The sequence below is a fragment of the Macaca mulatta genome, chromosome 7 (genome assembly GCF_049350105.2).
Source record: "Macaca mulatta isolate MMU2019108-1 chromosome 7, T2T-MMU8v2.0, whole genome shotgun sequence".
NCBI classification, from domain to species: domain Eukaryota; kingdom Metazoa; phylum Chordata; class Mammalia; order Primates; family Cercopithecidae; genus Macaca; species Macaca mulatta.
In genome coordinates this window covers 177,215,422-177,240,718 of record NC_133412.1, presented here as the reverse complement: position 1 = coordinate 177,240,718, position 25,297 = coordinate 177,215,422, and the positions used below count along the sequence as shown (strand labels likewise).

Sequence of the window (25,297 nt, the reverse complement as noted above, 5' to 3'; positions counted from 1 at the left end):
GCTATAAATGTTTATTGCCTGAGAAAAGGAAAAATATTTGCAAGGAAATAATTTTTTTGTTTTGTTTTGTTTTGTTTTTCTGAGACAGAATTTTGTTCTTGTTGCCCAGGCTGGAGTGCAGTGGTGCAACCTCCGCCTCCTGGGTACAAGCAATTCTCCTGCCTCAGCCTCCTGAGTACTGACTGGGATTATAGGCATGTGCCACCACCCCTGGCTAATTTTTATATTTTTAATAGGGACAGGGTTTCACCGTTGTTTTCATTGAGAAAAATATTTTACTGATTGTATAGGTTGAATAATTGGCATAGCAAGATTTTGTTTGTTTTTTTTTTTTGAGACGGAGTCTCTCTCTGTTGCCCGGGCTGGAGTGCAGTGGCGCACTCTTGGCTCACTGCAAGCTCCACCTCCCGGGTTCACGCCATTCTCCTGCCTCAGCCTTCAGAGTAGCTGGGACTACAGGCGACCACCAGCACATCTGGCAAATTTTTCTGTATTTTTAGTAGAGATGGCGTTTCACCGTGTTAGCTAGGATGGTCTCAGTCTCCTGACTCATGATCCCACCGCCTTGGCTTCCCAAAGTGCTGTGATTACTGGCGTGAGCCACTGCACCCGGCGTGTTTTTTTTTTACTTTAAAATTATTTTATTTTATTTATTTATTTTTTGAGACGGAGTTTCACTCTTGCTGCACACACTAGAGTGCAGTGGCGCAATCTTGGCTCACTGCAACCTCCATCTTCCAGTTTGAAGCGATTCTCCTGCTTCAGTCATCGGAATAGCTGGGATTACAGGCACCTGCCACCATGCCAGGCTAATTTTTGTATTTTTAATAGAGGCAGGGTTTCACCATGTTGACCGGGCTGGTCTTGAACTCCTGACCTTATGATCCGCCCGCCTCAGCTTCCCAAAGTGCTGGGATTACAGGCGTGAGCCACCGGGCCTAGCCTGTGTTTGTGTTTTTTGAATAACAGCTTTATTGGTACATAATTCACATACAATAACATTCACCTTTTCAAAATGTACCATTCATTGGTTCTTAGTATATTCACAAGTTTTGCAACCATCACTACTATCTAGTTATATATTTTCATCCCGAAAAGAAATCTTGTACCCATTTTTCAGTCACTCCCGCTCTCTCCTTCCTCCCAGCTCCTACCAACGACTAATCTACTTTATCTCTCTGTGGATTTGCCTGTTTTGGACATTTTATATAAACAGAATCATACAATATGTGATCTTTTGTATCTGCCTTCTTTTACTTGGCATAATGTTTCCAAGATTCATCCATGTTTAGCATTCATTTCATTCCTTTTTATGGTCAAATAATATTCCAGCGTATGGGTATGCCACATTTTGTTGAGGCATTCATCAGTTTGAGTTGTTTCTGCTTTTAGGCTGTTATGAATAATACCATAAATATTTGCAAGTTTTTACATAAACATATATGTTTTTCTTTCCTTTTTTTTTTTTTTTTTTTTTTTGAAATGGAGTCTCCCTCCGTCGCCCAGGCTGGAGTGCAGTGGCACGATCTCGGCTCACTGCAAGCTCCGCCTCCCGGGTTCACGCCATTCTCCTGCCTCAGCCTCCAGAGTAGCTGGGACTACAGGTGCCTGCCACCATGCCTGGCTAATTTTTTTTGCATTTTCAGTGGAGATGGGGTTTCACCTTGTTAGCCAGGATGGTCTCAGTCTCCTGACCTTGTGATCCACCCGCCTCAGCCTCCCAAAGTGCTGGGATTACAGGCTTGAGCCACTGCGCCTGGCCCATAAACATATGTTTTTAATTCTTTTGGACATGTAATGAGGATGGTGTATTAGTCCATTCTCACACCGCTATAAAGAACTACCTGAGACTGGGTAATTTATAAAGAAAAGCGGTTTAATCGATTCACAGTTCCATGGGCTGTACAGGAGGTATGGTTAGGGAGGCCTTAGGAAACTTACCATCATGGTGGAAGGGCAAAGGGAAAGCAAGCACATCTTCACATGGTGGCAGGAGAGAGACAGCAAAACAACCAGATCTTTAAACAACTAGATCTTGACTGGGTGCAGTGGCTCACCCCTGTAATCCCAGCACTTTGGGAGGCCAAGGCGGGCGGATCATCTGAGGTTGGGAGTTCAAGACCAGCCTGACCAACATGGAGAAACCTCTATCTCTACTAAAAATACAAAAAAATTTAGCCGGGTGCTTGTAATCCCAGCTACTCAGGAGGCTGAGGCAGGAGAATCAATTGAATCCCGGAGGCGGAGATTGCAGTAAGCGGAGATCGTGCCATTGCACTCCAGTCTGGCCAATAAGAGTGAAACTCCGTCTCAGAAAAAAACACACACACACCCAAAAAAACAACCAGATCTTGTGAGAACTCACTATCACGAAAACAGCAAGGAGGAAGGGGGAGATCCACCCCCATGACCCAGTCACCTCCCACCAGGTCTCTCCTCCACCACTGGGGATTACAATTCAACCTGAGATTTGGGTGGGGACATAGCCAAACCATATGAGATGGTTTTAAAAAACATGTACAGGAATATATTTTCTTAAATTGTATAAAGCAATATGTAGAAAGAGGAAGTCTTATAATGAGAATTATTAGTACTCCTAATTTAAATTTTTGAAAAGTCAAGAAAATTTGATTAGAACATTTGTATAGTTTGAGTCAAATAATCTTTACAATTGATTAATTATAAAAAAAATGCCATGATTCTCTTTTTCTGGTTCTCCTGTATAATAATTAGAAGAAAAAAATTCTCACTTTGCATTTGATAGTTTTATCAAGCATTTTTGTTTAACACTTGGTAAATTGGGAAGTTATTAAATAACGGGGGGTGTGTTATAATGGAGGAGATATTTGTTAAAATTTTTTTTTTTAGACAGGTTCTCACTGTGTTGCCCAGGCTGGATTGCAGTGGCATGATCATATGTCACTGTAATCTTTAACTCCTGAACTCAAGGAATCCTCCTGCCTCAGCCTCCCAAGTAGCTTTCTGTGTTGGCCAGGCTGGTCTCAAATTCCTGGCCTGAAGCGATCCTCCCACCTCAGCCTCCCCAAATGTTGGTATTACAGGCATGAGCCACCTCGCCTGGCCTTTTTTTTTTTTTTTTTAAATAGTGATGTGGTCTCGTCAAGTTACTTAGGCTCATCTCTTAACTCCTAGCCTTAAGTGATCCTTTTGCCTCAGCCTCCTAAAGTCTTGGGATTATAAGTGTGAGCCACTGGGCTCAGCCCATTAAAACTTTTACTGCCTTCTCTTTTTTATTTTGAAGCATTTTAGAGTAGTGGTTTAAAGCTTAAGCTTTGGAGTCACACAGGCCAGGGTTAAATCCTGACTGGTATTTATTAGTTCAGCGGACTTGGGACAAATTATTATTTATTTATTTATTTTTGAGACAGAGTCTTGCTCCGTCACCTAGGCTGGAGTGCAGTGTTGCTATCTCAGCTCACTGCAACCTCCACCTCCTAGGTTCAAGTGATTTTCCTGCCTCAGCCCCCCAGGTAGCTGGGAATATAGGCGTGTGCCACTTTGCCTAAAATTATTTGTATTTTTAGTAGCGATGAGGTTTCACCATGTTGGCCAAGCTGGTCTCAAACTTCTGACCTCAGGTGATCCATCCGCCTTGGCCTCCCAAAGTGCTGGGATTACAGGTGTGAGCCACCATGCTCAGCTGGGACAAATTATTTAACCTCTCTGACCCTCTTTTTCCTAATCTGTACAGTGAGGAGTAGTACCTTTATCACAAAGATGGAATGACAATTGAGAATGTGTAAAGTCCATACTATAGTGCCTAATAATAAGCACCAATAAATGATAATGGAAATGTTTGTTTCCCTAGTGCAGTGACTTTTCTTTTAGTTTTATGGAAGTCCTGGTAGGTTTCATGAGGCCTCAGAGTAGTATCTTTCAAACTTTTCTGACCATGAACCCACACTAAGAAACACCTTTTACAAGGTGACTCAATTCTTACGTATATACTCAGACACGTATCTATACATGTCAGAATGTCAGGAGAAAATGCCCTGTGTTATTCTTTTCTTACCCTGCTATAAAGAACTACTGGAGACTGGATAATTTATAAAGGAAAGAGGTTTAATTTACTCACAGTTCTGCGTGCCTGGTTGGCCTCAGGAAACTTACAATCATGGCGGAAGGCACCTCTTCACAGGGCGACAGAAGAGAGAATGAATGCTAGCAGGGGAAATTCCAGATGCGTATAAAACCATCAGATCTCGAGAGACTCACACATTATCACGAGAACAAAATGGGGGAAACCACCCCATGATCCAATTATGTCCACCTGGTCCTCCCCTTGACACATGGGGATTACAATTCAAGATGAGCTTTTGGGTGGGGCACAGCCAAACCATATCTTACCCTTCCATGGGCAATGTACTGCCTTGTTTTTTAGAGAAGTTTTAGATATACAGAAAGATGGAGCAGAAAGTACAGGGTCCCATATACCTTTTACCACCACTGCCACCTGCCCCCTCCCCCCAGTTTTCCTATTATTAACATCATACATTAGTGTGGTACTTTGTTATAACTGATGGACCAAGATTGATTGATTGGTTGCTTGCTTGCTTGATTGATTGATTCATTCATTCATTCCCAGGACCAGCTTTGACTTTAACTGATACATTTTGTTGACTGAAGTTTATAGTTTGCATGGGAGTTTACACTTTCTGTTGTATAGTTTTGTAGGTTTGGACAAATGTGTAATGACATGTTTCTTCTTTTTTTTTTTTTTTTTTTTTTGTGGTGGAGTTTCCCTCTTGTCGCCCAGGCTGTAGTGCAATGGCGCGATCTTGGCCCACTGCAATCTCCGCCTCCTGGGTTCAAGCGATTCTCCTGCCTCGGGCTCCCAAATATGTGGGATTACAGGCGCACACCACCACTCTCTGGCTAATGTTTGTACTTTTAGTAGAGATGGGATTTCACCATGTTGGCCAGGCTGGTCTCGAACTCCTGACCTCAGGTGATCCATCCTCCTTGGCCTCCCAAAGTGCTGGGATTACAAGCGTGAGCGTGAGCCAGTGACATATATCTTCTATCACAGTATCATATAGAATAGTTTCACTGCCCTAAAAATCCCCATGCTCCAACTATTCGGCTCTCGCTCTCCTCCTGCCCTCTGGCAGCCACCGATCCTTTTACTGTCTCTATTGCTTTTCTCTTCCGGAATCTCTGTATACAGTATACATACCATACTCTACATACTGCACCTAACATACAGTAGAGAGCTTTTTTATACTGGTTTCTTTCACTTAGCAATGTGCATTTAATACGGTTCCCTCATGTCTTTGTGGCTTGATAGTTCATTTCTTTCATTTTTAACTCTCTTCTGGATTTGTGCATTTTTTTAATATTGCTGAATAATATTCCAGCAGTATTATGTACCACAGTTTGTTTATCCATTCATCTACTGAAGGACATCTTGATTGCTTCCAAGTTTTGGCAGTTATGAACAAAGCTGCCATAAACATTCACATGCAGGTTTTTGTCTGGACATATTTTCAATTCCTTTGGGTAAAGACCAAGCAGTAGGATTGCTGGATCACATGGTAAAAGTATGCTTAGTTTTTTACGAAGCCACCAAACTGTCTTCCAACATGGCTGTACCATTTTGTATTCCCAACAGTAAGTTCCTTTTGCTCCACATCCTCACCAGTGTTAGGTGTTGTTGATGCTTTGGATTTGGGCCATTCTAGTAGGTGTGTAGTAGTATTTCATTGTTGTTGTATTAATAATTTGCAATTACCTAATGACCTATGATATTGAACATGTTTTTCATATATTTATTTTGCCATTTGTATGTCATCTTTGGTGAGGTGTCTGTTCAGATCATTTGCCCATTACAAAATTAGGTTGTTTTGGCCAGGTGCAGTGGCTCACGCCTGTAATCCTAGCGTCTTGGCTGAGGTGTGTGGATCATTTGAGGTCAGGAGTTCGAGACCAGCCTGGCCAACATGGTGAAACCCCATCTCTACTAATGATAAAAAAATTAGCTGGGCCTGATGGCAGGCACCCCTAATCCCAGTTACTTGGGAGGCTGAGTCATGAGAATCGCTCAAACCCAGGAGGCAGAGGTTGCACTGAGCTGAGCTTGTGCGACGGCACGACAGAGTGAAACTGTGTCTCAGAAACACAGAAACAGCCGCATGCGGTGGCTCATACCTGTAATCCTGATACTTTGGGAGGCCGAGGTGGGAAGATCACAAGGTAAGGAGTTTGAGACCAGCCTGGCCAATATGGTGAAACCCCGTCTCTACTAAAAATACAAAAATTGGCCGGGCGCGGTGGCTCAAGCCTGTAATCCCAGAACTTTGGGAGGCCGAGACGGGCGGATCACGAGGTCAGGAGATCGAGACCATCCTGGCTAACACAATGAAACCCCGTCTCCACTAAAAATACAAAAAAATTAGCCGGGCGTGGTGGCGGCGCCTGTAGTCCCAGCTACTCGGGAGGCTGAGGCAGGAGAATGGCGGGAACCCGGGAGGCGGAGCTTGCAGTGAGCCGAGATCGCGCCACTGCACTCCAGCCTGGGCGACAGAGCGAGACTCCGCCTCAAAAAAAAAAAAAAATACAAAAATTAGCTGGACATGGTGGCGGGCACCTGTAGTCCTAGCTACTCAGGAGGCTGAGGCAGGAGAATCGCTTGAACCCAGAAGGCAGAGGTCGCAGTGAGCTGAGATCATGCCACTGCATTCCAGCCTGGGCGACAGAGCGAGACTCTGTCTAAAAACAAACAAACAAACAAAAAACAAACATACACACACACAGAAACAAAGCTTGTTTTATGATTATTGAGTTTTTTTTTTTTTTTTCTTTGGGGGGAGTCTGGCTCTGTCACCCAGGGTGGAGTGTAGTGGTGCGATCTCAGCTCACTGCAAGCTCCGCCTCCCAGGTTCACGCCTTTCTCCCACCTCAGCCTCCTGAGTAGCTGGGACTACAGGCGCCCGCCACCACACCCGGCTAATTTTGTTTTTGTATTTTTAGTAGAGATGGGGCTTCACCGTGTTAGCCAGGATGGTCTTGATCTCCTGACCTCGTGATCTGCCAGCCTTGGCCTCCCAAAGTGCTGGGATTACAGGTGTGAGCCACCGTGCCCGGCCTGGGTGACAGAGTGAGACCCCATCTCAAAAAAGAAAAAAGAGTTCTTTGTTTATTTAGGATACAAGTCCTTTATGTATGTATTTATTTAGAGACACGGTCTCACTCTTGCGCCCAGGCTGGAGTGCAGTGGCACAGTCATAGCTCACTGCAGCCTCAACCTTCTGGGCTTAAACAAGCCTCCTACCTCAGCCTCCCAAGAAGCTGGGACTACAGGCCTGCACCACCATGCCTGGCTACTTTTTGTATTTTTTGTAGAGATGGGGTTTCACTATGTTGTCCAGGCTGCTCTCAAACTCTTGGGTTCAAGTGATCCACCCACCTTAGCCTCCCAAAATGCTGGGATTACAGACATCCCGAAGTGCTGGGATTATAGGTGTCAGAATTGATACTCTTTATTCTAGAATATTCTTTTTTAATTTTAATTTTTTATTATTATTTTTGAGATGGAGTCTCACTCTGTCACTTGGATCACTGTAGCCTCTGCCTCCTGGATTCAAGCAATTCTCCTGCCTCAGCCTCCTGAGTACTTGGGATTAGAGGCATGTGCCACCACGTCAAGCTAATTTTTGTATTTTTAGTAGAGATAGGGTTTCACCATGTTGGCCAGGCTGGTTTAAAACTTCTGACCTCGTGATCCACCTGCCTTAGCCTCCCAAAGTGCTGGGATTACAGCCATGAGCCACCATGCTCGGCCTTTTTAAAAATTTGAGACAGCCAGGTGCAGTGGCTCACGCTTGTAATCCCAGCACTTTGGAAGGCTGAAGTGGGTGGATCACAAGGTAAAGAGATTGAGACCATCTGGCCAACATGGTGAAACCCCGTCTCTACTAAAAATACAAAAATTAGCCGGGCATGGTGGCACATGCCTGTAGTCCCAGATACTAGGGAGGCTGAGGCAGGAGAATTGCTTGAACCTAGGAGGCAGAGGTTGCAGTGAGCCGAGATCGCGCCACTGCACTCCAGCCTGGGCAACAGAGCGAGACTCTGTCTCAAAAAAAAAAAAAAAAAAAAATTTGAGACAGCGTTTCACTTTGTCACCCAGGCTGGAGTGCAGTGGTTGGATCATAGCTCACTGCAGCCTTGACCTCCTGGGCTCAAGTGATCCTCCCTGCCTCAGCCCTCTGTGTATCTGGGACTACTGGCATATGGTACCATGCCCGGCTAATTTTTTGTGGTTTTTGTAGAGATAGGGTTTCGCCATGTTGCCCAGGCTGATCTCGAACTCCTGAGCTCAAGCAGCCTGCCCATCTCAACCTCCCAAAGTGCTGGAATACAGGCGTGAGCCACCACGCCCAACCTATTCTAGAGTATTCTTTAAGTTTTAGTGGATGGAATAAATGTGGTCAGCTGTATCACCTCTATATCCTGTAGTCATGACACATCTTGGTATTATGGAAAGCTGTATGAATTTTGCATTTGCACAAGGTTTAAGACAGGTTTCCTCAAAATGCGTTATGCTTTTAAATACTGTAGGGACTATATACTAAGTAAATAATGTAAATAGAAGCTAAGGTGTCTATTTTGTATTCCCAGGAATACTATATAATGTAATTTAAAATGTGAAATTATTAAGGGAAGTAAAACAGTGATTAGAACTAAACAGAATTGATAAGGTTATTGAGAATCTATTGTAGTGGCTATTTAACTTTGAGTAGATGCTACTCAGATATTTAAATATGTCTAGGACAGACATGGTGGCTCATGCCTGTGATCCCAGCACTTTGGGAGGCCAAGGCGGGAGGATAATTGAGCCCAGGAGTTAGAGACCAGCCTGGGCAACATAGCAAGACCTCATCTCTACAAAAAATAAAAAAATTAGGCCGGGCGCGGTGGCTCAAGCCTGTAATCCCAGCACTTTGGGAGGCCGAGACGGGCGGATCACGAGGTCAGGAGATCGAGACCATCCTGGCTAACACAGCGAAACCCCGTCTCTACTAAAAAAATACAAAAAACTAGCCGGGTGAGGTGGCGGGTGCCTGTAGTCCCAGCTACTCGGGAGGCTGAGGCAGGAGAATGGCGTGAACCCGGGAGGCGGAGCTTGCAGTGAGCTGAGATCCGGCCACTGCACTCCAGTCTGGGCGACAGAGCGAGACTCCGTCTCAAAAAAAAAAAAATAAAAAAATTAGTTGTGGTGCACTTTTACAGTCTCAGCTACTTGAGAGGCTGAGACGGGGGAGGATCACTTGAGCCTAGGAGTTCGAGGCTGCAGTGAGCTAGGATTGGTGCTGCTGTACTCAGCCTGGGCAGCAGAGCAAGATCCTGTCTCTAAAAAAATAAAAAGTTTTTAAAAAATGGGCATATATCTGTCTCTGCCTTCGTAAGAGAGTTAAATATGTACTTACACAGTCTTATCATTTATTTGGAAAAAATTTTTCATTGCTCTAAGGTTAATTTTCTTTTCCAAAAACAAGTTCTAATTATGGAAATTGGACTTAATATGATCTGACTAAACTGTACCTTTATTTTCCTTGGAGTTAATTCTTCATCCCCAAAATTTGCGTCAGGGGAAGGGGGTGGTGCTGAACTCACCCCCTGTTACCCTGCAGTGCCACCTTGTGGAAAGAAAGGCTTTAGCTCAAGCTTGTCCAACCCATGGCCCCGGGATCCCAGGAGGCCCAGGACAGCTTTGAATGCAGCCGAACGCAAATTAGCAAACTTTCTTAAAACATTATGAGAGATATATATTTTTTAACGGTCTTTCTTTCTAGCTCATCGGCTATCATTAGTGTTAGTGTGTTTTATGTGTGGCCCAAACAATTCTCCAGTGTGGCCCAGGGAAGCCCAAAGATGGGACACCCCTGCTTTAGAGCAAGGGACATCCATTGTATCTCTAGGTTTGAGCGAAATCTGCCAGATACCACATACTTATGTTCAAGGCTCCTGACTTTCACTCTAATGTTTTTTTATGAGATGGAGTCACTGTCGCCCAGGCTGGCGTGCAGTGGCATGATCTTGGCTCACTGCAACCTCTGCCTCCTGGATTCAAGGGACTCCACTGTCTCAGCCTCTGAGTAGCTGGGATTACAGGCTTGCACCACCACGCCCAGCTAATTTGTTTTTGTATTTTTAGTAGAGATGGGGTTTCGCCATGTTGGCCAGGCTGGTCTCGAACTCCTGACCTCAAATGATCCATCCACCTTGGTCTCCCAAAGTGCTGGGATTTACAGGCATGAGCCACTGTGCCTAGCCTCACACTAACATTGTTTTTAAGAATATTTTTCTTCTCTTTGACGTGGACTAATTCAGTGATTAGAGGGGTAAAATACTGGCTGTTTTTCTATGGAGACATTGAAGATGAGAAAATAGGCAAACCACCTACCTGTTGTGATTCAAGAAACCTGCTATAAAAAGACATTTCATGGCTGGGCACAGTGGCTCACGCCTGTAATCCCAGCACTTTGGGAGGCCAAGGCGAGTGGATCATGAGGTCAGGAGATCAAAACCATCCTGGCTAACACGGTGAAACCCTGTCTCTTCTAAAAATACAAAAAATTAGCCGGGCGTCGTGGCAGGTGCCTGTGGTCCCAGCTACTCGGGAGGCTGAGGCAGGAGAATGGTGTGAACCCAGAAGGCGGAGCTTGCAGTGAACTGAGATCGTGCCACTGCAGTCCAGCCTGAGCAACAGCGCGAGACTCTGTCTAAAAAAAAAAAAAAAGACATTTCACATATAATTGGGGGAGTTTATTGAGTGCCTCTTATGTGCCTGACACTGCTTCAGGCATACTGATACAGCAGTTAATTAACTGAAACTCTGCTCTGAAGAAGCGTATGTGTTCTATTGACAGCAGACAGAGGATAAACAAATATATAACATAGATCAGGTGGTGGTTGAGTGCTAAGCAGAAAAACATAAGCCAGGGTAGGAGGACAGAGTGATGGAGTAGTGCTATTTTAGATAGATTGGTTAAGGAAAGCTTCCTTTCTAAGGTGCTATTTGAACAGAGACCTGAAAGAAGAGGGTAATACAATGTCAGTAGCTGAGTGAAGTGGTCTAGGCAGAGAATAGCAAGTGCAAAGCCCGAGGCAGGAGTTGGCTTGCCCTGTTGGGGGAGAGAGAAGGACGAAGAGTGTGGTGAGCAGTGAGATCAGAGTGGTGTGCATGTGTGTGTTGCAGGTCTTGGAGGGCCTCTTAGACAATAGTTAGGATTTTGAAATTTATTCTCAGAGAGGAAACCATGGGAAGGTTTTGAATGAAGTGATGTATCTGAAGGGCGAGAGTGGAAACAGATGAATGAGGTTGCTCTTGCAGACATCCTTTCTGAGAGGTGGTGGTGGCTCGGGCTTGGGTAGTAGCCAGGGAGACGAGTTGTCAGATTCTGGCTACGAGGTTGACAGTCTTGTTAATGGATTGTTTGTGGAGTATGAGAGAGAAGGAAGTTGAGCCAATCCTTTATTTTATTCTCTTTTCTCTGTGTGAATGGCAGTGACTCCCAGGTGTGTGTGTTTCAGTCTTTTGAGAGGCTGATTCAGGCAAGTGGGATGAAGCATTTAAGGTGATGGCTTAGACTTAGTTTTCCTTACAGCTCTAATGTTTCTGAGATTTTAAATTGGTGAACTGAATTGCAGCCAGGGCCAGAAGGGACCTTAGCATCAATTCTCATATTGGGGAATTGATGGTGGCCCACTGGAAAGCTAAATGGGTCTTCCTGGTGTTCACCCACCCCCACCCCAACTGATCCTTTCTATGGCTTTTATGAGCTATTTACTCATAACCTACCAAGTGAGTTATTGCAGGTTACTAACATTTAGTATAGCTTTTATCACCTTATTTCTCTTCAGTTATTTTTTGTTATCCCTGAGCTCCTTTTCCACTAGAAAGAAGAAGTAGATGGTAAAGGTGAGGTGGGGGGTCTAATACTTTACCTGATTGGGTTGGGCTAGAAAAGCCTGAGAGCATTTTCCTGCAAATGTGTGTTTCATATTATCTGCTGAGTTCCTGCCAAGAAACCAAGACCCAGAGATAGACCAAGGAGCAGCTTCCCCAGCCAGTTGCAGCAGTCGGTGGCATAGCTAAGGATAGAACTTGAGTTTCTTATTCCAGGGTTCTTTGTACCATGTAAGTCAAATTCCTTAATTCCTTTTCTAGAAGTTTTATATATCCTACTTTTTAAAAACAGCTCCATTGTGGTATAATTTATGTGCCATAAAGTTTACCTATTTTAAGTGAACATTCGGTGATCTTTAGTAAATTAAAATATTTGTACAACCATCACCACAATCTAATTTTAGAACATTTCTGTCATCCCAAAACAAAGTTTGTGCCAATTTGCCATCACTCCTTATTCGCATCCCCAGTCCTAGACAACCACACATCTTTCTTTCTCTATGGATTTGACTGTTACGGGCATTTCACATAAATGGAATCATATAACGTGGTCTTTTGTGTGGCCTCTTTCACTTAGCTTAGTATTTTCAAAGTTCATCCATGTTGTAGCATGTGTCAATACTTTGTTACTTTTATTGCTGAATAATATTCCATTGTATGATATTCCATATTTATCTGTTAATGGGGATTTTGGTTTTGTCTTGTCCTTTTCTTTTTCCTTCCTTTTTTTTTTTTTAATTTGAGTCAGTGGCATGATCACAGTTCACTGCAGCCTTGACCTCCTGAGCTCAAGCAATCCTCCCACCTAGGCCTCGTGAGTAGCTGGGACTATAGGCGTGTGCTACCACGCCCAGCTACTTTTTAAATTTTTTGTAGAGGCGGGGTTTTGTCATGTTGCCCAGGCTGGTCTTGAACTCTTGAGCTCAAGCGATCTGCCACCCTTGGCCTCCCAAAGTGCTGGGATTACAGGCATGAGCCACCATTCCTGGCCTTGTTCCTTCTTTTTGGCTACTGTGAACAGTGCAGCTATGAATATTTGCATACAAGACTTCACGTGGACGTATATTTTTATTTCCCCTGGGTAGGTACCTAGGAGTGGAATTGCTGGGCCATGTGGTAAATCTGTGTTTAAAATTTTTTAGGCCAGGCGTGGTGGCTCAAGCCTGTAATCCCAGCACTTTGGGAGGCCAAGACGGGCGGGTCACGAGGTCAGGAGATCGAGACCATCCTGGCTAACACGGTGAAACCCTGTCTCTACTAAAAAATACAAAAAAAAAACTAGCCGGGCGAGGTGGTGGGCGCCTGTAGTCCCAGCTACTCGGGAGGCTGAGGCAGGAGAATGGCATAAACCCAGGAGGCGGAGCTTGCAGTGAGCCGAGATCCGGCCACTACACTCCAGCCTGGGGGACAGAGTGAGACTCCGTCTGGAAAAAAAAAAAAAAAATTTTTTTTAGGCCTGGCACGATGGCTCATGCCTGTAATCCCAGCACTTTGGAGCGGGCAGATCACCTGAGCTCAGGAGTTCAAGACCAGCCTGGTCAACATGGTGAAACCCCATATCTACTAAAAATACAAAAATTAGCCGGGTGTGGTGGCGTGTGCCTATAATCCCAGCTACTTGGGAGGCTGAGGCAGGAGAATCACTTGAACCTGGGAGGTGGAGGTTGCGGTGAGCTGAGATTGAGCCTCTGCACTCCAGCTGAACTGTTATACACAATAGCTGTACCATTTTACATTTTCACCACCAATATGTGAAGGTTTCAGTTTCTCCACATCCTTGTCAATGCTTGTGATTGTCTGTCTCTTTGATTATAGGATAATTCCTGTTTAGATTTTTTTATTCCTTAGAGATCGGATCTCACTCTGTCACCCAGGCTGTAGTATAGTGGTGTGATCATAGCTCACTGCAGCATTGAACTCCTGGGCTCATGTGATCCTCCACCTTAGTGTCCCGAGTAGGTGGGAATACAGACACATACCACCATGCCCAGCTAGTTGTTTATTGATTTATTTAGTTTTTAATAGAGATGGGGTCTCACTATGTTGCCCATGCTGGTCTCAAATTCCTGGGCCTAAGCCATCCTGCTGCCTCAGCCTCCCACAGTGTTGAGATTACAGACTTGAGCCTCTATGGCCAGCTAGTTCCTGTTTTTTAATAGCTTATACATCCTTAATTTGTGTTTTACTTTGGTTTCCTTGGACTGCCAAGAAAATAGTTTAAATACCAAGTTTGTAAAAATGTTAAAATATCTGTGTGGATTACTTAAATTAGTGATTATTTGATTTCAGTTGATTTTCTTAGTTCAGATGTCCAGAAAGCAAGGGTAAGATGACCTCTTAAGCTACTTAATATGGTCGTCAGTTTTCTGCCTGCCCCATCCTGCATTTCTTGAGCACCGCTGTGTGTCCAGGCACTGAGCTGGAGAACACAAGTATTGGCCTTATGGTCTAGTACGGTCTTTTCAACTTTTTTGAAAAAAAAAAAAAAAATGGAGCAAGTTAAGATACACTTAGATGATTTCAAGACCATGTAATGAGTCACAGATACTGTTCCAGTAGAGGATATATATAGTCAAGAAAACTATTGATGATTTAATGTAAGGAAGTTGTACTTTAAATAGCCACAGTCTGTTACAGCAGGGGAGAAGAGGAGGCTGTATCTGAGGTTGGGTCAAGATGGGCAGACATTGGTTCCGATCTTTCTCAGGTCAGGTCAGGATGGGTAGAGAGTATTTTCAGTGAGCAGAAAAGGGCAGGGTTTGTTGTGTGATTCATCAGGGCAGAGAAACAGTTTGAGGAAAGGCATAAGTAGGACATCTTGTCATTACATGCTATATTTGTTACAGCACACAATTAGAAATTTTTGTTTTCCTAACTGTAGCTAACCAGATCTTATAGTTTATTTATTTATTTTCGAGATGGAATCTCGCTCTGTTGCCCAGGCTAGAGTGCAGTGGCGCTATCTCAGCTCACTGCAAGCTCCGCCTCCTGGGTTCACGCCTTGCCTCAGCCTCCCGAGTAGCTGGGACTGTAGGTGCCGCCACCATGCCCAGCTAATTTTTTGTATTTTTAGTAGAGACGGGGATTCACCGTGTTAGCCAGGATGGTCTTGATCTCCTGACCTGGTGATCTGCCCACCTCAGCCTCCCAAAGTGCTGGGATTACAGGCGTGAGCCACCACGCCCGGCCCCAATCGTTTTTTAACATATTAATCCTTTAGGAAGGGTAAACATATTAACTTGTTTTCTTTTTTCCTTTAGTTTTCTTAATCTTACTGAATTTCATCTGTTTTGTATATACTATTAAAGAAAAAAATATGCTACCCATTAAATTGTGTCGTGCCATCAATTATGAGATGTACTGTGATTTCAAAGATGTTATTAAAATATAGACAAGTGCATCTAGAATCAATACAATATATTTGTGTTGGAGCTTCTTTAGTTATTTTTAAGCTAAAGAAATCTTACTAGAATAACATTAGCAGTCACATGGCTTTTCAGCTTCAATTTTCGGTGATGCTTTAGGGGAATACGTACCATCCAGGTCAATACCAGCTTAATTTCTCTGGAAAGCTTTAAAATCTGCCATGATTACAGTGAAATTAGCTTTGAATAATAGAGATTAGGGAAAATGAATTTTGCTAAAATTAGGAAAGACAAGGTTACTGCGAGTGATAAAATGGAATGTAAGAAATTGAAATAATGTTTAGTGACTTTTGGATAAGTTATTTGGGTGTTCTTCGCTTTTAAAAATAAATGTTCAGATTTACAACCTGCCATCATGCCTCTCCCCCTCGCTCGTGACATTGAACTTACTCATGAGCTGAAGAGTCTTGGTAATTCAGAAAGTTCCCCAAAATACTGCCACACCATCCTTCATTCTGACAATGCATTCATAAAGAAGTCTGCTTTTCAGAGCAAGTAAGCACAAGCTGTGCCTCTGTGTGAGCGCCGAAGGCTACTGCTTTACGCGTGCCGTACTCATGAGCTTCTGCCTGCTAGAGGTAAGGATTGTGCGAATGTTTTGCTAGCTCAGAGCGTTGAGAGCAAACCGTGGGATGCCTTAGTGGGTAGAAGGGTAAGGGACGAGGAAGAAAAACCGATTCCGAAATACTGAGTGAAACAGGGCATTCTGCTTGTTGCTAGTGAACTGTAAGAATAGCACTTAAGGGAAGATAGTAAAAAAATTTTTTTTACTCATTTGAAACTTCAATTTATAAAGCATGATTTGGGAAAATATATTATTAGATCTGTAAGAGCATAGATTATGAAGTCACACTGGAAAATATTTACCATTACAACTGTGTAATAAATGTGTATAAGTAAGAATAAACTATATTCCAGTTGTTTCTGATGAAACTGTTAAAGCATTCGTCTTGGCCTTGTTTGAGCTGGATCCAGTAATTACCTATTTTATTCCAAATTCTATAGATTCCAGGCTACTTATTTCAGTATACAAAAACTCCTAGTTTTTATAAATTCTTACGGGTTAGTGAGCAGAGGTAACTGTTACTTAATTTTTTAAAAATTTATTGTAAAATAGAAATGTGTTCAGGGAAGAGGGATGATGCTTGTTTATTGAACAGACTGGATGTATCTTCGATTGTGTGTGTATATATATTTTCTCAACTTAGGGCATGGTGGGTGTTCTGTATTTTGTGTGTCATTCATGGAGTTGACCAGATTTTAGTGTGCCTCCCAGGCATCAGGTCCTGACTCAGCAATGGGAAATTAAAGACTCAAAAGTGAAGTGCTTGGAAGAGTGCAGAGTCTATGAGGGGAGGGAGTCATTGAGGTGATGCAATAGATATCTGGGTGAAGAGCCACTGGATTGCAAAGGAAGGAGCATGTGGCCTCCCTGGTGAGCGGAGGTGGTAAGGGATGTTTTGCAAAGATGGTAGTTAGGAGCTGAGTTTTGAATTGTGAATAGGAATTTACAGGCAGACAGGAAGGGTACTTCGGCAGAGACATGGCTGCCAGAGAGAACTCCATTGATGCTGATGGAGGGAGGTTTAGTGCTTGGAGAGACTTAGAAGCTAGAAGGCTAGGAGCATGTAGTTTATCTTGTTTTCTCAGAGTATATTTTATAGAAATCCAAGCCTCATGAGATTCCCTGGAGGGAAAAAAGAAATATACATGATCATTACATTAGACTCTTAAGGAGTGCTCAGTTAAGAAACCTGTGTCCTGCTTATATACCAGAGAAGGTGTTTTGGGAAGGGCTGGTGTTGGGCAGTGGGGAGCTCTTAAATATTTTAAGCAAGGGAATAATTTTATTTGACTTTTAGAAAATGAAATGGTAGGCCAGGCGTGGTGGCTCATGCCTGTAATCCCAGCACTTTGGGAGGCTGAGGTGGGCAGATCACCTGAGGTTGGGAGTTCAGGACCAGCCTGATCAACATGGAGAAACACTGTCTCTACTAAAAATACCAAATTAGCTGGGTGTGGTGGCGCATGCCTGTAATCCCAGTGCTTATAGTCCCAGCTACTCGGGAGGCTGAGGCAGGAGAATCACTTGAACCTGGGAGGTGGAGGTTGCGGTGAGACGAGATCATGCCATTGCATTCCAGCCTGGGCAACAAGAGTGAAACTCCGTCTCAAAAAAAAGAAAAAAAAAGAAATAAAATGAAATGGTAGTGGGTGAGGAGTTAGAGTCAGGGGAGATTGGTGGCAAGGAAACCAATTTAAAACTGTTACTAATTTTGGTTACATAAAATCTGATCATACTTGTAAAGATGCTTAATTTCAGAATGTAGGAATTTAGGGCACTTGTAAGAAAAAAAAATTTTTTTTTTTTTTTGAGACAGAGTCTTGCTGTGTTGCCCAGGCTGGAGTGCAATGGTGCGATCTTGGCTCATTGCAACCTCCGCCCCCCTGGGGTTCAAGTGATTCTCATGCCTCAGCCTCCTGAGTAGCTGGGACTAGAGGCGCGGGCCACCACGCCTGGCTAATTTCATCCACTGCGCCTGGATGAAAAAAAAATCTTAACAACAAACTGAAATTATATACTTACTCGAATTCAGAGATTTTAAGGTCTGACTCTGTTGCCCAGGCTAGAGTGCAGAGGCGTGATTATAAGCTGCACTGCACCTTCAAATTCCTGGGATCAAGTGATCCTCCCACCTCAGCCTTCGTCTGAGACCACTGTTGTGAGCTACCATTCCTGGCCTGTTTCTGACCTTTTATCGAAGATTAGACAAATGATTTTTTAAAATCTTTGGTTTAAATTTTACTTTATTCTTTTATTTTTATTTATTATATTTTTTTGAAACGGAGTCTTGCTTTGTCACCCAGGCTGGAGTGCAGTGGTGCGATTTTGGCTCACTGCAACCCCATGCCTCCCAGGTTTCAGTGATCCTCCTGCCTCAGCCTCCTGAGTAGTTGTTCCACTGTGCCTGGCTAATTTTTTTTTTTTTTTTTTTTGCGATAGAGTCTCGCTCCGTCACCCAGGCTGGAGTGTGGTGGCACAGTCTTGGCTCATTGCAACCTCTGCCTCCTGGGTTCAAGCGCGTCCCCTGCCTCAGCCTCCCGAGTAGCTGGGATTATAGGCATGCACCACAATGCCTGGCTAATTTTATTTGTATTTTCTCCATGTTGGTCAGGCTGGTCTCGAACTCGCGACCTCAGGTGATCCATCCGCCTCGGCCTCCCAGAGTGCTGGGATTACAGGCGTGAGCCACCGCACCCGGCCTGCACCTGGCTAATTTTTGTATTTCTTTTTTTATCAGAGTTGGGGTTTCACCATGTTGGCCAGGCTGGTCTTGAACTCCTGATCTCAGGTGATCCACCCACCTTGGCCTCGCAAAGTGCTGGGATTACAGATGAGAGCCACGATGCCCGGCCTAATTTTTACTTTAGGTGTATTGTTGTTGTTTTTTTGAGACGGAGTCTCGCTCTGTCGCCCAGGCTGGAGTGCGGTGGCGCGAAAAAGGCTCACTGCGAGCTCCACCTCCCGGGTTCGTGCCATTCTCCTGCCTCAGCCACCTGAGTAGCTGGGACTACAGGTGCCCGCCACCACGCCCAGCTGATTTTCTTTTTTTTTTTTTGTATTTTGTTTAGCAGAGACGGGGTTTCACCGTGTTAACCAGGATAGTGTTGATCTCCTGACCTCGTGATCCGCCCGCCTTGGCCTCCCAAAGTCCTGGGATTACAGGCGTGAGCTACCACGCCCAGCTAGGTGTATTGTTTTTAAAGTATCTCTTTCGGCCGGGCGCGGTGGCTCACGCCTGTAATCCCAGCACTTTGGGAGGCCGAGGCGGGCGGATCACGAGGTCAGGAGATCGAGACCATCCTGGCTAACACGGTGAAACCCCGTCTCTACTAAAAATGCAAAAAATTAGCCGGGCGAGGCGGCGGGCGCCTGTAGTCCCAGCTACTCGGGAGGCTGAGGCAGGAGAATGGCGTGAACCCGGGAGGCAGAGCTTGCAGTGAGCCGAGATCGCGCCATTGCACTCCAGCCTGGGCGACTAAGCGAGACTCTGTCTCAAAAAAATAAATAAATAAATAAATAAAAGTATCTCTTTCATTGTTCCACTGAGGAAAAGAAAAAAGAGAAAACATTTTCCTTCCAGTATGATGTCTTAAGATGCTAGATCAAAGTGTTAGTATTTTTTTGAAATTTGAAAAAAAAAAAAAAAAAAAAAAGGCTAGGCACAGTGGCTCACGCCTGTAATCCAGCACTTTGGGAGGCTAAGGCAGGCGGATTACTTGAGGTCAGGAGTTCGAGATCAGCCTGGTCAATATGGCGAAAACCTGTCTCTACTAAAAATACAAAATAAAATCAACTGGGCATGGTGGTGTATGCGCCTGTAATCACAGCTGCTCACAGAAGGCTGAGGCAGGAAAATTGCTTGAACCAGGAGGCAGAGGTTGCAGTGAGCCAAGATCGTGACATTGCACTCTATCCTGGGCGACAGAGTGGGACTCTGTCTCAAGAAAAACAAAAAAAACAATTAAAACACCAGGTGTAGTGGCTCACATCTGTAATCCCAGCACTTTGGGAGGCCAAGGCAGGAGGGTTGCTTGAACTCAGCGTGGTTTGAGACCAGCGTGGGCAGCATGGCAATACCCTGTCTCTACAGAAAATACAAAAATTAGCTGGACATGGTGGCACATGCCTGGAGTCCCAGCTTACTTGGGAGGCCGAGGCAGGAGGATCTCTGGAGTCTGGGAGGCAGAAGTTGCAGTGAGCCGAGATCACACCACTGCACTCCAGCCTGGATGACGGAGTGAGACCCTGTCTCAAAAAAATAAAATGAGGCCAGACGGTTTTAATTTTTTCGAATACACTATAATGTATTTTTTCGGTTTAAGGGTCGTTTATTTTTCTTTTACTGTGGTATATTAATACACCTCCCTGGCCAATTTCTTTTAAGGAATTGGATTTTTGGTCTTTTTATTATCATTTTTTTAGGAGCGCTTTATGTATTGAGGGGATTAGCTATTTATTTGTAATACGAGTTGCAAATATTTTCCCCTACCTTGTTTTTTTGGTTTATAAGAGATTCTTATATTTAATATACTTGAATATCAATCTTTTTAAAAATAGTGTCTGGTTTTTGAGTCATAGTTAGAAACAACATCTATACTCCAAGGCTATAAAAGGGAATTTACCCAGGTTTTATTCTGGACTTTTTATGGTTTTAGGGTTCGTATCTAAATATTTGATCTATTAGGAAATTATGCTGGTGTACGATATATGGTATGAAACCATTTTTTTTCCAGATGGATATGTTTTGTTCAAACATCACTCATTGTATAGTCGTTTTCCCTCCTTGATTTTTGAGATACCTCCCTCATCATTTGCCATTTTTTTCATGGGTAATTGGGTCTATTTCTGGGATATGACTTTGCCCCATTGATCTATATATGTACTGGTGCCTTGTTGTTTTGGGGCTTTATAATGATCTGGTAGTGCTCTTTTCTATTACTCTTCTCGTTTGGAATTTTCCTGACTTGTCTTTTTCATCTTGTATGTGAACTTTAGAATCAGCTTATCTTTTATTATTTCCAGAAAAGAATCCTGTTGGTATTTTGGGGGCAGGGGGTGGGTAGAGGGATCACTTTAAATTTATAGATTAATCTCTTTGTGATAAGGAATCTTAAGTTGTAGCTTTAATCTTTTCTCTTACAGATGATATTAACCGTTTTCTTGAGCAACAATGAACAGATTTTAACAGAAGTTCCTATAACACCAGAAACAACCTGTCGAGATGTTGTAGAATTTTGCAAGGAACCTGGAGAAGGCAGCTGCCATTTAGCTGAAGTATGGAGGGGAAATGGTATGTATTAGGTCCTGTAAAGGTTGTTACATGAATAAAATCAGATCACCATCTTTTAGCTAGCTTGTGATGGATTTGCTTTTTTTCTGATAAACCTGGGGAAAAAAAGGCACTAAGGGATAAAAGGTACTAAGTACCTAAAAAAGTAACTAAGTACATATAATTTAGTATTTATCAAATGGAAAATATTGCTTCTAGTTCTTAGTTATCTGTGGTAATAAAGAATTGAGTAATTAAAATAAATGTAATTATATTGCACGGGACTGAGTTTTACAAAATGCTTTTTTATATACTACTTTTTTTTTTTTGAGACAGGATCTCACTCTTATCTCCCATGCCAGAGTGATAGATGTTTGGGTTGTCTCTTTTTTTTTTTTTTTTTTTTTGGCTGTTATGAATAATGCTTCTATGAACTTTCATGTACAAATTGTTTTTGTTTTTTGTTTTCTGACACGGAGTCTTTCTCTTATTCCCCGGGCTGGAGTGCAGTGGCATGCTCTTGGTTCACTGCAACCTCCGCCTCCTGGGTTCAAACGATTCTTGTGCCTCAGCCTCCCAAGTAGCTGGGGCTATAGGCGCGCACCACCACGCCTGGCTAACTTTTTGTATTTTTAGTAGAGTTGGGGTTTTGCCATGTTGCCCAGGCTGGTCTTGAACTCCTGAGCTCAGGCAGTCCACCCACCCTGGCCTCCCAAAGTGCTTGGATTACAGGCATGAGCCACCGTGCCTGGCAATGTACAAGTTTTTGTGTGGACATATATTTTCATATCTCTTAGGTATAAACCTAGGAATTTCTGGGTCATATGGTAATTCTGTGTTTAACCTTTTCAACAATCACCAGACTGTTTTCTAATGCAATTGTTTCATTTTACATTCTCTACAGCAGTATATGATGTGGAGAATTTCTCCACATTCTCATCAACACTTGATACTATCTAACACTTGATACTATCTGCTTGATTTTAGCCATCCTAGTAGTTGTGAAGATATGTCTTATTGTGATTTTCATTTGCATTTCCCTAATGACTAATGATGGTGAAAATCTTTTCATGTGCATATTGGCCATTTATGTATCTTCTTTGGAGAAGTGTCTATTCAGTTCCTTTGCCCATTTTTTTTTTTTTCCTTTTTTTAAGACAATGTCTTTCTCTGTTGCCCAGGCTGGAGTACAGTGGCACAATCCTGGCTCGCTGCAACCTCCATCTTCTGGGCTCAAGCAGTGCTCCCACCTCAGCCTCCCAGGTAGCTGGGACTACAGGCATGCACCACCATGCACAACTAATTTTTGTAGAAACAGGGTTTTGCCATTGTTGCCCAGGATGGTAACTTCTGGGCTCAAGTGATCCACTGCCTTGACCTCCCAAAGTGCTGGGATTACAGGTGTGAACCACCACACCCCACTCCATTGCCCATTTTAAAAATGGGTTGTCTTTGTAGTACTGAACTGTAGAAGTTCTTTATGTATTCTAGATACAAGTCCCTTATAGATATATAAATTACAATTTTTCTTTTTGCAAGGTTTTGTGCTTTTAATATTATACTTAGAATTCAGAGTAAATGGCCGGGCGCGGTGGCTCAAGCCTGTAATCCCAGCACTTTGGGAGGCCGAGACGGGCGGATCACGAGGTCAGGAGATTGAGACCATCCTGGTTAACAGGGTGAAACCCCGTCTCTACTAAAAAATACAAAAAACTAGCCGGACGAGGTGGCGGGCGCCTGTAGTCCCAGCTACTCGGGAGGCTGAGGCAGGAGAATGGCGTGAACCCGGGAGACGGAGCTTGCAGTGAGCTGAGATCCGGCCACTGCACTCCAGCCTGGGTGACAGAGCAAGACTCCGTCTCAAAAAAAAAAAAAAAAAAAAAAAAAAAAAGAATTCAGAGTAAATAATTTTAAGGATACATGGAAAAAAACTTGACTTTGATAAACATTGGACTATTATAAATTAGAAGTAAAAGGACAGGTCCTCAATTATTAGCCTAATGACAACTACAGGAAGCAGGCAGTTAAGTAATTGTAATTAATGTGGTTTTTTTTTTTTTGAAATGGAGTCTCGCTCTGTCGCCCAGGCTGGAGTGCAGTGGCGCAATCTTGGCTCACTCACTGCAACCTCCACCTCGCGAGTTCATGCCATTCTCCTGCCTCACCCTCCCGAGTAGCTGGGACTACAGGCGCCCGCCACCACGCCCCACTAACTATTTGTATTTTTAGTAGAGACAGGGTTTCACCATGTTAGACAGGATGGTCGCGATCTCCTGACCTCATGATCTGCCCGCCTCGGCCTCCCAAAGTGCTGGAATTACAGGCGTGAGCCACCGCACCCGGAATTAACGTTTTTAAGGGGAGCAGTGTTAGAGCCTGATCATTAATTCCATTGTTTTTCTTCTCTAGCCTCTTAGCACTTTTGTTCTCTGTTACTTGTTATCACTTCTAATTCCTCATCTGCCTTCCCATTGTAAGGGAATAAAATTTTTACATAAGTATTATAGCCCTAAATGGTCTATGGCCTCTTGAGAATGCTTATCTCCCTCTTATGAGTCACTCAGTTGGTGCCATCCTTGTCTCCCGGCCCATCTCAAATCATAACTCTTAGTTTTACCTCCTCAAGGATGAGGACTAGCACCCTGGAGCACAGAGTCACAGCACAGTACATTTACCGTGGCTTCTGTACATGTCCCTTCATTGTCTAGAACAACCCATAGGAGTTTGGCTAACATCTGTTTATTCTTTGCCTCTCATCCCTTCCATGAATCTCAAAGGGTATTAGTGTCCCTGTGCTCTAATACTGTTGTAGTATTTATCAAAACATGATATAGGCCGGGCACGGTGGCTCATGCCTCTAATCCCAGCACTTTAGGAGGCCAAGGCAGGTGGATTACTTGAGGCTAGGAGTTGGAGACCAGCCTGGCCAGCATGGCAAAACCCCATCTCTACTAAAAATATAAAAATTAGCCAGGCATGGTGGCACATGGCTGGTAGTCCCAGCTTCTTGGGAGGCAGGAGAATCCCTTGAACCCTGGAGGTGGAGTTTGCAATGAGCTGAGAGTGTGCCACTGCACTCCAGCCTGGCAGAGCGAGACTCTGTCTCAAAAAAAAAAAAAACACAATATAGTAGTAGTTTTCATCTCTATCCTGTTGGACTAAAATTCCTGAAGGCAGGAACTTGTCTGTTGTTCACCATTATATCCCCAGTGCCCAGCCTAGTGTTCGTAGAAGGCACTTAGTGAACACAGATTAGTAAGTAAAATGGCCAACAAAGCTGGGTCTAGGAAGAAGAGAAGGTAACTTCCAGTGGATGCCGTCAAAGGGAGAGGGAAAGCACTGTAACAGCCTTTCTCAATCCTTTTACCTAGAGGAACCCTTACAGAGTTTTTTTTGTTTTTTTTGTTTGTTTGTTTGTTTGTTTTTTTAAGGTTTCAGAGAACCCTCACATAAAACTTAATTGCACCTGGGTGCTGTGGCTCAATCCTGTAATCCCAACACTTTGGGAGGCCGAGGCGGTTGGATCACCTGAGGTCAGGAGTTTGAGACCAGCCTGGCCAACATGGTGAAACCCCGTCTCTACTAAAAATACAAAAAATTAGCTGGGCGTGGTGGTAGGCACCTGTTGTAATCCCTGCTACTCGGGAGGCTGAGGCAGGAGAATCGCTTGAACCTGGGAGGTGGAGGTTGCAGTGAGCCGAAATCACACCACTGCACTCCAGCCTGGGCAACAAGAGTGAAACTTCGTCTGAAAAAAAAAAAAAAAAACTTCTGCACCCATAACTGCTGACATTAGTATGATCAGTATGTCATAGATAGAATCCTTCAATAGTAATTATCAGTGCTTTCTAGTAGAGCTAGTTCACTGTGGATCTGTGCATTATTTTGCTAAGGTTGCCATAACAAAGTGCCACAGACTGGGTGGCTTAAACAACAATAATTTATTTTCTCACAGTGATGGAGGCTAGAAGTCTGAGATGAAGGTGTCAGCAGGCTTGGTTTATTCTGAAGACTCTCCTTGACTTGTAGATGGTTGTCTTCTCTTGCCTGTGTCTTCCCTCCATGCCTGTCTGCGGACAAACCTCTTCTTGTAAGGACACTAGTCA

General features: G+C 43.6%; 1 protein-coding gene, 2 long non-coding RNA genes and 1 other non-coding gene across 8 annotated transcripts in view; 2 read left to right on the top strand and 2 right to left on the bottom strand.

The window, feature by feature from the left end:
• The window catches only part of LOC144330437 (uncharacterized), a 44,525-nt gene extending 30,102 nt beyond the window's left edge, over positions 1-14,423 (bottom strand). The window contains exon 1 of the long non-coding RNA XR_013396617.1: positions 13,551-14,423. This is a non-coding gene — a long non-coding RNA (uncharacterized LOC144330437). The remainder of the gene's footprint in view (positions 1-13,550) is intronic.
• The window catches only part of PPP1R13B (protein phosphatase 1 regulatory subunit 13B), a 120,101-nt gene that overhangs the window by 34,293 nt on the left and 60,511 nt on the right, over positions 1-25,297 (top strand). For 4 of the 5 annotated variants that reach the window (XM_015144577.3, XM_077941901.1, XM_001088783.5 and 1 more), the window contains exon 2: positions 21,065-21,212. In XM_015144577.3, the coding sequence (XP_015000063.3) occupies positions 21,065-21,212 (148 nt within the window). Of the gene's footprint in view, positions 1-15,835; positions 15,936-21,064; positions 21,213-25,297 lie in introns of all 5 variants that reach the window. The other variant, XM_028851926.2, reaches the window with a different exon arrangement.
• Positions 21,232-21,310, top strand: LOC114679995 (small nucleolar RNA SNORD51). Its single transcript, XR_003732073.1, has one exon. It is a non-coding gene; the product is annotated as a small nucleolar RNA SNORD51 (small nucleolar RNA).
• On the bottom strand, positions 21,573-24,959 carry LOC144330438 (uncharacterized). Its single transcript, XR_013396618.1, has 3 exons — positions 24,269-24,959; positions 22,809-23,267; positions 21,573-22,559 (listed from the first exon to the last, which is right to left on the bottom strand). It is a non-coding gene; the product is annotated as an uncharacterized LOC144330438 (long non-coding RNA).